This window comes from Rousettus aegyptiacus, unplaced genomic scaffold (assembly GCF_014176215.1).
Source record: "Rousettus aegyptiacus isolate mRouAeg1 unplaced genomic scaffold, mRouAeg1.p scaffold_m13_p_17, whole genome shotgun sequence".
Lineage (NCBI taxonomy): Eukaryota > Metazoa > Chordata > Mammalia > Chiroptera > Pteropodidae > Rousettus > Rousettus aegyptiacus.
In genome coordinates, this window is record NW_023416292.1 from 40,001,516 (window position 1) to 40,014,621 (window position 13,106).

Consider the following 13,106-nt stretch of genomic DNA (forward strand, 5'->3'; position numbering starts at 1 on the left):
ATACGAGCCAGTTCAGAGTTAATTTTGATACTCAGCCTTCACAGGTCTTTTTAGAACTCCCCCAAAGAAAGTCAAGTCCGTTGCATTGTTATAGATGCTTCTGGTTTTGAATTCAGAACACATGGCAGTTACTGCACAGCATCTTCCATTTGCAGCTGACCTCTCCTCCCTCGCTTCCTTGAAACCAACCTCATCTTATCTCCACATCATCCTAATGCTCCATCTACATCACTTCTTTCATCCTAAACACATATTTTCCAGTATGACCCAACCTGGATCACAGCGTCCATCCAAAGCCATCATTTGGTCATTTCGTATAGAAACCTGACCTACTTTCCAGTTTTACCTAGGCCTACTCTACATGAGTTGAACGCCTGTATACCTGTCCTGTATACTTCCCGTTCCACTACTGCAGGGCTATTACGGAAAGAGAGGTAGTTCTGGGTTTAAAGAACTGGGCTAATGAAATGGTCTAACTTCATCTGAGATCAAAGGAAGGCAGACCAGAAAGTAGCACCCAAGATTCATGGGGAGGAAAGAGATAGGTATTCAAGGAACTCACCCATACTTTGTACAAATGGAAGGTTTAATAGGGAGATGTTTACAAATAATTTATGAGAATGTCAGGGAAGGCTCCTGATTCTGTAACACACACAAAAATGTAGCTAGAAGGCAAAGAAAAATGGTTTAGGAAATTCTCAAAAAGATTCAACAAGCTAATTCTAGTTTAGGTACAGAACCCCTCAAACCCGAATCCCACATATCATTGTTATCGTGCCAAAATACAGACTTTACAACTAAACCTACTGCATTATTACTTACATTTTTCCACCTCTAACCCTTTTCATGTGAGAAACAAAACAAAAAGCATTCAACCTTCTAATTTTAGTAACTGGCACAAGTATTTCAAGATAGATTTCGGATGCCACCATGGCCAAAAAAGTCATCTGTATACCTTCTTCTCAATACCTAAACCCATGTTAGAATTTTATTTTTGCTCAGCCAATAGATTCAATGCCAGCTGACCGCCAAGTGGATCGAATGATACAACAGTAAATACTGAAAAGCAACTCCAAGGGTTTAAATAACTGAGTATTATTGCAAAATGTGACTGCAAATAAATAGTGCAAACTCGAACCTATGCAATGTGATTGATATTCTAGTAAATTTACCACAATACTGTCTAGTCTTATTTTAAATTCTTTTGTTTACAATTCTCCAGGTTTTAATTTTTATATTTTAGGAATAGATTATTTAAAAATGCAATCCACTTTTCTTGACCTAATGCATGTATTTTTTAAAAAATTATTTAAAAAAGGAACCAATTATAATTAAAAATTCAAGCTGTTATTGTTAGACACTTTCAAGCATTTTTCTACTTCTTGAATGGGTCTTCTTCATCTTATTTTTGGTAATTTCCTGAAATAAAAAGCACTGTTTGAACCATTAATTTCCAATGTCACTCAGTTCAACTGAGAAATTTACCAAATGCTATGAGCACCAAACTGAATGTAGCATAAGCTGATTTCTGCAGAGTAAGAGGGAGCCGCAGACTCTTTCCATACAATGTGGGTGTGGACCACCAGCATCCAGCATCACATCATCTGAGAGACTGTTAGAAATGCAGGATGTCAGGGCCCGCTCCTGACCTACTGAATCACAAGCTGCACTTAACAAGATGCCCAAATGATCCTTAGGCACTGCAATATTTGAGAAGCACTGCAGACAACTGAAGGCTTATAACTAAACTGCCCAAGTGTCCAACTGAACGCTGATGAAAGTAAGCAGTATGGAAGAATTTCTGATTCATAAATTTAGAAATGAAAGTTTAGCCACAATATTGTTACTTCTTTAAAGATAACTTCATTCTAAATGAAAACTCTACTCTGCAAAGATACAACCCCATGCAGGGTCCTGATTTAGGTTGGATGTGAGTTTTCTCTGTCTCAGGAGAAAATTTAAAAATAAAAATGACATGATATTGGGCCCCATAAGTAAAGCATCTCTGAGAGCTGAAAGCCCCCTTGGGAACCACTACCAGTTCCTCACAGATCCCCTTATAATGAATGAAAGCTTCAATGGATCATGATCTAGAGGTCAGCATAGTGCCACACAGTGAGGCTCCAACAAATAGAACCAAAAAATCGTAAAAGAAGCCTGATCTCATCTTCATACTTCTACAGGCTGTCTTTGAAAAGGATGAGTTAATATTTGGCTCAATAATGAAAGAGACAGGTTTGAGCATCATTTTGAGAACTTTGAGGATGTATGGTAGAAGACATATTTCGGGCTCAGCAAGGTATTTTAGCTTAACATCAGCTTTAAGTAGTAGAAAAACAGTTGATGGTTATTTTGCAAACATTTTTATTTCTATCCTAGAAAAAATTAAATATGAAATTTCAGACTGTAACAAAGGAGAAGTCTACCAACACATCATCAACTCACAAGAATGTTCATAAACATCTCTTACTACTGGTGACATGAGAGGAAGGTTTCTTCAAGGCATAGAAATCAAACACCTGAACATATTTTGGTGTTCAAGGACTAGCAGGATGTGACAAACCAGATTTTCTAAGTCATATATTTGGAATTAACATTACCTAAAAAGCACTAATTGGATTGCTCACCTTGAAGGACTGCAATCCCTCTTACTTGTTCAGTCATTTTGATAGATGAAAACCTATCAGAAAACTTTTTAATCCTCCCATTTCTTTCCTGATGAACATGTTATTTATTCATGCCTTTGCGTCATCATTCGCGTCATTCCCCTCATCTCTCATATCATTAGCCAGTCTTCAAAGCCTGAAATTTATTTCCTGCAGTGTCTGACTCTTCAGTCCAACTTCTAGACCCTGGGACATGCCTCCATCCTTTTTCAGATGACAGTACGGTTCTCTTTTTTAACCTCTCTGGCTCCAATCTCCCATTATCTGATTTATTTTCACAGCCCGATCTTCCTTAAATAACATGTGGATCATAGGACTCTTCTATTTCAAACACTCCAAGGTAGAAATATGATGAATAAGAGAAGTTCAGAACACCTATGTGCACATTATGAGCTGTGGATCTTACTGCGCATATTCACTGACTCTCTACTCAAATAGGCAATATCTACACAGATATTATATCAGTTTCCTATCTACACAAAGCTGCTGTAACAAAATACCACAGATGTAGTGGCTTAGAAGAATACATATTTACTTCTGTGCAGTTCTGGAGTCAGAAGTCCAACATCCGTTTCAAAGCAAATTTCCACTACAAACAAAATATAATGGCTTGACTTTAAAAGACTAACAATTCCAAGTATTTGTAAGTATGTGAAAAAACTGGAATTCCCACACACTGCTGATGGCAACATAAGCTGGCATACCTACTTTGGAAAACTCTTTAGTAATACCTGCTCTAGCCAAATGTTCCAATCGCAGGCATATATCCAGCAGGTAGGTATACCAAAAGGTATGAAATAGCCTAAAAGGTTATATACTCTATGACTCCGTACATGTTAACACTCTTGAAATGACAAAATATACTGAGGGAAAACAGATTAGCAGTTGTCAGGAGTTAAGGAGGGGAGAAGGGCAGGAAGGAAGTATGGCTAGAAAAAGGCAATGTGAGGAGAGTTTCTTGAAGTGACGAAAATGTTCCCTGTCTTAACTGTATCAATGTCAATATCCTGATTTTTGATATTTTACCATAGTTTTGCAAGACGTTAGCCTTAGGGGAAAGTAGGGAAAGGGTACAACAGGAGCCTTCTCTATTATTTCTTACAACAGCGTGTTAATCTACATTATCTCAAAATGTTTTAATTTTAAAAAAGTGTGTGTGTGTGTGTGCGCGCGCGTGCATTATAGTCAAATCACATCACTTCTCTGCTCAAAACCCCCTGTTGACTTTTCATCTCCTACCAAGGCCTAGGAGTGATCCGGCCCCCTTTACCCCCGGCCTCACTGCCCATTGTCCTCCTCAGACACATTCACACTCAGATCCTCAGCATTGGCTCCCTCAGTGTGAAACACTCTTCTCCAAAATACCCCAAGTGGTTTATTCTCACTTACTCAAGAGCTTTGCTCAAAAGTCTTTTCCAAGAGCGCCACAACTCCCACCCTATTTAAAACTGCTTCCTCTTAGCATCCCCTATTCTTCCCTACATACCTTTTCTGCATGACACCTATTATTATCAGAGAAACTATGTAATTTATACATTTCCCTATTAACCGTATTCTCTATAATATATTATAGACATCATATATTCTCTGTAACATACTATTGCTACACATAACAATAAAGGTCATGTTGAGTGAAAGAAACCAGATACACCTACTGTCTGGGTTCACTTATATAAGGTTTAAAATCAAGCCAAGCTCATCTGTGGTGTTAGAAGTAAGAATAATGGTTACTTGGGCATTAGAACTAGATAGTGAATGGAAGAGGCAGAGGGGGGCTTCTGGATACTGGCAGAGGTTCTATTTCCTGATCTGGGTATGTTCACTCTGTGACGATTTATTGAGCCCACTACCTCTCACATCACCCATCCCCAGCTCATTGTATTTCACCTTCACTAGCCTTCTTGCTGGGCTTCAAAAATGGCATGCGTTTCTCCCTCTCAGGACCTCTGTGTGCCCCCTGCCTGGGATAAGACCCAGACTTCGACAGCACCGGCCTTCTCACTCGCAAGGTCCCACTCTCTTTAGAGAAGCCTTCCTTGACCACTCAATCTAAAGGGCTCTCCCCATCCCCACCGGTCACTGCCTCCCCTGCTGCTAGTCTCTGTGGTCATGCCGCCCTCAGAAATGATCTCACACATAAACTTACATACTTGTTTATGGTGTGTTCCTTCTACGAGAAACATCAGCACCCTGGGTTAAAGGGTGTCTGTCATGGCCACTGCTGCAATCCCAGGACCAAGAGCATTGCCTGATAGAGTGTGCACCTAAGAACTATCTACTGAATGAATGGATGGCACCAATGTCTTCTGCCATGTCCTCGGCCATAGGGTCTGTCAAGACATAGGCTTGGAAAGAAAAAAAAAAAATAGGAGTAGGAAAGAACAAAAGAAGGGGTCACAGTCAAGTAGAGCAAGACACTCCCTCTGGTGCCACTCAGAGCCACAAAGCAGATTAGGCCACAGACTGCTGCCGGAAGGCGGCAATCAAAAAGCCTGGGAAAGTCTGTGAGGACTGCAGACATTTTCCACACAAGCTCTGCAACTGATGTTGCAAAATATAGAAGGTATAGCACCTCGGACAAAGAACCTGCCTCCAGGAAGGTTCTAACCTAGGCGTTAGTGACGACTGACTTCAATACTTCGGTTACACATGGAATTCATTCTGGCACCTCAGTTTTCACAGACAAATACCTGGAACTATAGTTCTGATTCACGCCTAAGGAAATATCCTAAATGTTATAGCTTAACTGTCTATAAACAAAACACACCTTTCTTTACAACTTGGAGTGTTTTTGCCTCATAACTCTAATTTCTTCTATTACTATTTTGAGGTGTGGCAGCGAAGAAGAATGGCAGGGAGATAGGAAGGAGGGATGTGCAGGCATGAAACGGAGGGTTGCGGTATCTGACGCCCTAAGAAAAATTAGGTCAAACTGACCTGTGGTATTCTCAGCTACGTCTCCTTACCTTGCAATTTCTACAATTTTAAGGGGGAAACCAGAAAGGGTTGTGCCCTTACAGGTTAACTCTCTCTCCCTTGTGGACTGAGGTTTGACAAATAGTTAATGAATGAGGATGTGAAGGAAGGAAGGAATGTATAAGTATTCTTCTAAATAACAGCCATAAAGCCAGCTAGTGGCAGGGCCAGAACTAAAACCAGCTTTCACGGTTCTTCCTTGGTAACTCCTAAGTTGCTGCTACACCAGCAGTTGAGTTAGTTGTCAGGAGAGCAGCAGCCTCACCGAAATCACTGACCTGAGTTGTGGTTGTTTTTTTTTTTTTTTTTTTTTCCCATTCTGCTTTTAGACATGCAAACAAAAGAAAAGCATGAAAAGTGCCAAGTGGGATGACATAAGAAAATTGCACTGTAGCCAGATCACACATAGAAATGACAGAAAAAAGGTAGGCAGAGATCGCTCTGTGATTTTCTTCTCACTCTCCCCTGATCTAAGAGATATAAAAGGTATGAAGTTAGAATGCATGAGCTGTCAAATCAACAATATTCCATCAGAGGCACTGACTTCTCTAATGAGGCAGCCATTTTATAACCACGGGCTTGACAAAGTCCACGAGCAGGGAAACAAGAGGTAGAAAAGATCAGGAGCCAGGATGTGTGTAATTTGATAATGAAGACAATACACTTACTCTTCCAGGAAGTGCTGCTGGGGTCCTATAATGGAGCCAGGCCGGCATATCCTGATCCAAGCAATTATTTCAGCATGTGTAAACCTGTAGTGTTTCATGACATAACAGGCTATCAACGTCCCTGTTCTTCCAAGACCAGCTGTAAGAGAAGGACACAGAACAAGAAATACAAAATACAGTAAATACGCCCACACACAAACACACACTGAAATCCCACCTTGCCCAGAAACTGCAATGGTGCAAAGTGTAACGCAAGACTTTGAAGCCCAGACAATAATGTGATACTTTTTACATGATGTGGGATTAAAAAGATAATTCTAATTCAAGAAATCTTTTAAAATAGATTATATGATTAAAATAAACATATATAAGAAAATATAAAAATCAGACTAAAGGCCTGGAAAAACTATCAAGTTCAATCCCCGAGGCCCTTTGGGAAAGACTGTCATTGTGAATTTGTTAAAGCTGTGCTGGTCCCATGACAAATAGGTAAAATATCACCTGTCACGAGTCTCCACGCTCCTGCCCTTGGTCCCAGCCCAGGCTGAGATGAATCTACAGTTGACAGTTTGTATGTATGACCCCTGAGTCAGTAGTATAACTGATTATATTATTATGGTTTTTTTTAACCTATTTAAGTGTTTTTGTTAACATTTTTGGAATAAGAAATCAGAATCAAAGTTAGAAGACACCACAGCCATCATCGAGCTCCATTAACGACCTAGCCCACAACTGTTTCAATACTTTCTCTATCAGATGGTCACCCTAACCTCTATTCAACTCACTGAGAGATCAGAATTTCACTATTTCCATCATTAGGTACTGATGGAGCACCTACTCCCTGCCAGGTACTATGCTAGGAGCTGGGGTTGTGGTGATGAATAAAACAGACAAGGCCCCCGCTCTTGTGAGAGCACACAGTCCACTGAGAGAGAACCGAGCATACAGAGGTACTCAAGTTTCATTTCCTGAGGCTCTTCATTTTTAACAACTTTTTTGGTCAGCATATATTCTTTGTGTTGAACCCAATCTCTGTTATTTAAGATAAAGTAAAATTAGAAATTATTTTCAAAGAAGGATTGGTTATTGTGATTTCTTCAAAGTATTTTTATAAATCGTTATCTTTTTTCCCCTCTCTCCAAAGAAATAAAAGTGATAGGACTTTAACATTTTAGCCAATTTAAAAAATGTACATACACTGGTTTCCTCCTTTTCCAAAGATATTCAAAAACTTGCTCGAGCTACAGGTTCTCAAATATAGTGGTGGTTGTTCATACACCAGAACAACTGAAGTCCAAAGATAACTAACCAACTGACTCACATTTGTGTAACAAGAGAATATGGAACTCGGGACTAAAATTCCCCACGTGTCCTAATTCTCATCCCAGAATTCCTTCCACTCCTGGCTCATCCATTCAGTCATTCATTCTACGAGCACTGACTGAGACTGACTGTGCATGGTAGAAGCCGGGGATAGAAATGTGCAGACAAGTGGGATGCCTGCCCTCGCAGGTTCACAGTGCTGAGCCGATGAGGCATTTTCTAAATCTTTCCATATCTGGCTTCTTGAAATGAACGCACTACTATCACTTTTTATTTGTTAAGTACCATCATGAGCAAGGCACTATGCTGAGTTATTTTTCTGCTACTTAAAATCTGTTCCTATCATGTTCACTTCTTTAAATAGAAAGATAAAGTGGCTCCATCTTTGTTTTTAAACATTAGATTCAGCTAGTCAAATGTTTATTTATTGCCTACGACATACGCGGGACAGGGCTCTACTCAGAGGATAAGGATGCAAGCAAATGTAGGATGTAACCCTTGACAATGTCGCGTTATCAAAGTAGTTGTAGACAAGAATTTTAGCAAAGGAACAGTAAGCAAACATATTAGGTTTAAACTGGAACTGAGCTCTCAGAGAAAGAAGCTGCTGGTGTCTTCAAAGACTGTGTAATTGATGACAAAGACTTAACAGACTTAAGAAAAGGAAGGTCACTGAACAGTTATGTCGAATGAGTGGAAGTCTAGCCAACCCACAGAACATGTTGTGTATTGAGAGTAAAATAAGGCTGCATGGGTGTTGAGGGGCCGGATTAAAGAGCTGCCCCGAGTCAAGCAGGTTAGCGATTTGTGGGCCGAAGGCACCACGGAGGACTGAGGTATTGTCAGGAGTCCCCAGATCCAGATGTCCAGTGTTCCGAGCACTGATCAAGCCACATCTCCTGCCTACATGTCATAACTCCTCAGATGTATGTAGATGGTGCTTTGATGAACAAAGCTCAACTCAATGAAAAAGTACTATGGAATTCATGATATCATCAGTAGCTAAATAAACATACACCTGCTATCACAGAAAAATCTCTGTTTTTCTTTAATGGAAAGGGCAGAATGAAGCTACGATACATTTTGAGGGGCAAGACAGTGACATGAGGAAAGCAGAGCGATCTGGCAGCAGCACATGGCGGAACTGGGAAGGACAGAGGGAAGCCTGAGAGGCGAGCTGGGAGCTGGCAGGCGGGGGCGGGACGGCAAGGGGGGCGGGGAAAGGCACAGACGGGGCGCACAGCAGTAATACAAGGGAAGGACTGAACTGGAAAGACATTTGGATTGGGTCACAGGGAAAGTTAAAAGACGGCCGGTATTTCTGGCCTGAATACTGTTACAATGTCAATTTCATGCTTGGAAATAGTTAGTTAGAAAAAGAAGTAAGGGAAAATTGATGGCTTCATTTTTTGATATGTTTAAGAATCTTCGCCTCAAAAGGAGGGGTCCTTTTGTCAGCTTTTTCTAGTCAAATAACAAAGAGAATCTTCTCTATCTCTCCAGTACCTGAAAATACACTGGATTTCAGCAAATCTAACAGACCATCATGTCATCTAATGGTGTAATTACACCATTAAGTTCCACTAAGTAAAAAAAATTGAACTCTGATGTGCTATTAATTTGAAAATCTAACCTAGTTTCATAAATGTGAAACTGGAAAAGAGCTATATCTCTATGTCAGTATTTTTCAACCTTCATTATTGTTTCTCCTCGAAGAGCTTCTTTTATTTTCTTGTCCCCCGTGAAATTTCACCACCACGGACATGTTGCATATCTCTTTATGTGCTGTATGTAAATCTGCCCTTATACAGAAATGGTTTCTTACCCCTTTTAAAAAACAGTTTTGCCTCCTTGGAAGCAGTATCACCTGGGATTGAGAAGATTTATAGAAAATGCAAACGAAATTACAACTTGAGTTTACAGATGTCTGGCAATCTCTTCCCATTTACCTCTCCTTTTTAAAAATTATGTCTACACTGTTTAATTAGATGAGACGTGAGTGGAGAAGTGGTGGCCTCTTTTCATCTGAAGTACCCTTTGTCCCAGATCAAATGCCAACATTCTTTAGAAAAGAGTAACGTTTAATTGCGGCCCTCACTGGGGCTCTTCCTTTAACATAGGAGTTAAGAGTCACGTGTTCTGCTTCTGCCCTGAGCAGATATTTTCCGTTTCTGCAGAGTTGTTCATTCCCTAGACATCTGATGGGACTGCAAGCTGATAAAACACAGCTGGACGGCCGGTAGCAGGACCCAGGTAAAGTCCAGAGTCCTCCTTCGTGTCCCCCATGTCGGTGTCTGGAGAGAAGGTGGCTTTTATGGTGACAACACTACCTCTCACCACTCCTCTCCCCCGTGCAAGGGGCAGTTGGGGCAGTTGGGTTCCCTCGGGCTCCTCGTCAACACACACTCACAACCAAAAAAAAAAAGAGGTGCTGCAGAAAACATTCAAATTTCTCTGAAACTAAAGTTGCTTCCCCCTTTTAGAAAGAGTCTATAATTTAGATCTATAAAAAGAACCTACTTCACACTCAATAATAGTTAAGGGCTCTTACCACAAGTGAACAAAATAGGAACGTTTCGCCAAGTTTTAACAAATTTGTTAACGCGTTCTTAATTAAAGGGTTCCCTGGCACGGCAAGACAGAAGCTGAAAAGTGTTCTATTTATACCAAGTTAAACGCCAATCGCCGTACAGTTCCAGGCGTTTTCTAAAATCCCTATAGAATATCAATAAACACACACCAGAATACACTTTTTAAATTGTTTGTGCTACAAAATTTCAAGAATTCACATAATATTTGACGCATTCCCAGCAAACTAGTTTCTAGTTTGTCTCTCCACATCGTACTGTATGTTGAATGTTGTTGAGAATGGCATGCTCTTTCCAGCAGCCATCAAAGTTCGTTTGACATAGAATAAGATTCTCTCTCCCTCCTTTTTGTAGTTCATTTAAAATGTTCAGTGCTGCTTGAATTCCCGGAAAATTAAGCTGACTTAATTAGGGCAGATGTCAAAATAATTAACAGGCCTATAGCAGATAAGTATGCTATTAAAAGCAATATATCTGTAATTAAACTGAAGGTATAATCCTTACAAAAGAATCCTAAGTGTGTGCACAAGTGGAAGCAAACGAAATAGCACTCTTAAAAAGATGACGCCACATGTAAATGTGACCTTTCTATATAAGAACTGACCTCAATGCTAAAAAGGTTCTGATTTCAGGACTTTCAATAAGATGGAAACGCAGTGCTCGCCTCCTCCCATGACCACATCAAAACTACAACTAAATTATAGAACATTCGCCCTTGAGAACCACCTGAAGATGAGCTGAACGGAACTCCTATCACTAAGGATATAAAGAAGAAGCCACATCGAGACTGGAATGCACTAACTAGACCAAAACTGCAAGAAATTATTTTTAATACTAAACAAATTTAAAAAAGGCTCTGATTTTAAATAAAGATCTAAAAACCTCTGCAATATAAAATAAATATATGTAATTCTTAAAACGTCAACATTCACAGGTTAAGGATATAATACGGAGAATACCTGTAATGACAATGTTTAACACCAGAATGTCATATTTTCACAATGTTTGTTAAGTGAGGAAGGCTATCAAGAGAGATGCTGAGTTTTAATGAAAGCTTTGCATTTCCTCTCTCTCGAATTTCTCAATCCAAGACATGACACACAGATAAACTATGACCTGGAAATCATAAAACTGCCTCAGAAATAAGGCCAAATGAGTCCCAGGAAAGATACTGATTTTCATGACACGAAAAGAAAATTTGAAAGAGTGCATATGAATATCTCCTACTAAACACGGGAGCTGCCATATTGCCATTAGATCTCACTCAAATTCCACTGATATTTGAAATATGTGAAATGCAGGCTTTTCCTTGGGCTTGGACAACCTTTAATTAAGTGAGACAGAAAGCCAAAGTTAGTGTGCAAACGGACCACACCTGGGGTAAGCCAGCTCACCACCACTTCCGCTGAGACCTGATTAGAACTGATAGCAGCTGTCTGCAATGAGTGAAGATAAGAGACCTCCTAACAGATCCCCCTCTTCCCCCCCCATCCCCCCACCCCCACCCCGGCCACCGGCAGAGACAGGAGGTCCTGCCAGTCAGGGCCTCATCCTGCTAAGAAACAGGGAAGGGAGGGGATGTACTGTGTCAGTGCGGATGAGCCTGACATAAGGAGCCCGCGTCTAAATCTGGGCCACGTGCAGCTCATTTCCATCCCTCTGGGTCTCTGGCAAAATGCTGCTTCCCATCGCTCTCACATGTTCAGCAAAGTACCTCCACCTACTCAAATCTTAAACATAGAAACAAAGACCTACAAAATGGTATTTTAATTACTGTCAGAACCAAAGCTGTGCTTGTCTGAATAAGTCAGTTACAGCAGCACCAGGCACCTTAAAAGAACAGTACAATCTCCAACACCTACTAGACAAAACTCCACATGAGTTGTGACTCAAAACCATGAGAACAGCACCACCCAGCGGCATTATGAAAAGCTGCAAAGGAGAACTAGAGGCTCCATCTCAAGGTGGCCAAAGTGATTTGTCTTCTCACTGAACTCAAAGACCTCAGTAAAATTCTTGGAAAATCTACAATGGAATTTGAGCCTCTTCAGTCTAATAAGTAGGTTTAGAGCAAATGTTCTTTCCTGTTTTCTGAGGAGCTGACACAAGGTTGCCAGATAAAACACAGAATGTATGTTCCATGCCATTTATGTTTGAGAGGTACTTATACTAAAAAGTACTCATTGTCTATCTGAAGTCCAAATTTAACTGAGCATCCTGTATTTTTATTTGCTAATTATGGCAACCTAATGCCTCTTACCATCTGAATGACCTCCACCCCAAAGGACCCAGAGATTCGTTTACATAACCAAGTCCTGCAGTTCATTGAGAGGCAAGTGAGCTAGCGGGTGAGCCCAGCAGGGGTGAGCCCAGTAGGCTGCCATGACCCAGCAACTCACAGGGGAGACGCTCTGTTCCATGATGTAAGACTAGTAGGGGGAGGGAGGAGCAGAGGGTGAAATGGGGATGCAGATAGCTGGATCAGAACATAAGAGCATTAAATACCACGGAGATGGAGGAGGATAAAAAGGACATGGGCAATTCTGGTAGGAAAAGAGACAGGGGAACTGATAACCTTTGCCTCTGACAAGCGTACTTATTTTAAGATATTCCTGGAAGCATTTTTCTCCGTCTGTTGAGATCTGGCTTCCAGGCACATCGTCTGCTTGGCTCAAATAAATTGTTATAAAAATTCTCTACAGGTTTGTCTCTTGAAGGAGGTGACCTTGCCTGAAACAACCCACTCTTTTCCCTCTTCTGCCTATGAAAGCCTCCGTTTGGCACAGCTCCTGGGGGTTCCCTTCTAAGTGCCAGACGGGATGCTGCCCGATTTGTGAATCACGAATAAAGTCAAAAAATAATAATAATAAATAAAGGTGTTCCTG

The 13,106-nt window shown here is 40.6% G+C and overlaps 1 protein-coding gene across 5 annotated transcripts in view; it reads right to left on the bottom strand.

The window, feature by feature from the left end:
* CDC14A (cell division cycle 14A) overlaps positions 1-13,106 on the bottom strand; it is a 128,696-nt gene that overhangs the window by 32,757 nt on the left and 82,833 nt on the right. For all 5 annotated transcript variants that reach the window (XM_036235145.1, XM_016133538.2, XM_036235146.1 and 2 more), the window contains one exon: positions 6,311-6,449. In XM_036235145.1, coding sequence (XP_036091038.1) covers positions 6,311-6,449 — 139 coding nt within the window. The remainder of the gene's footprint in view (positions 1-6,310; positions 6,450-13,106) is intronic.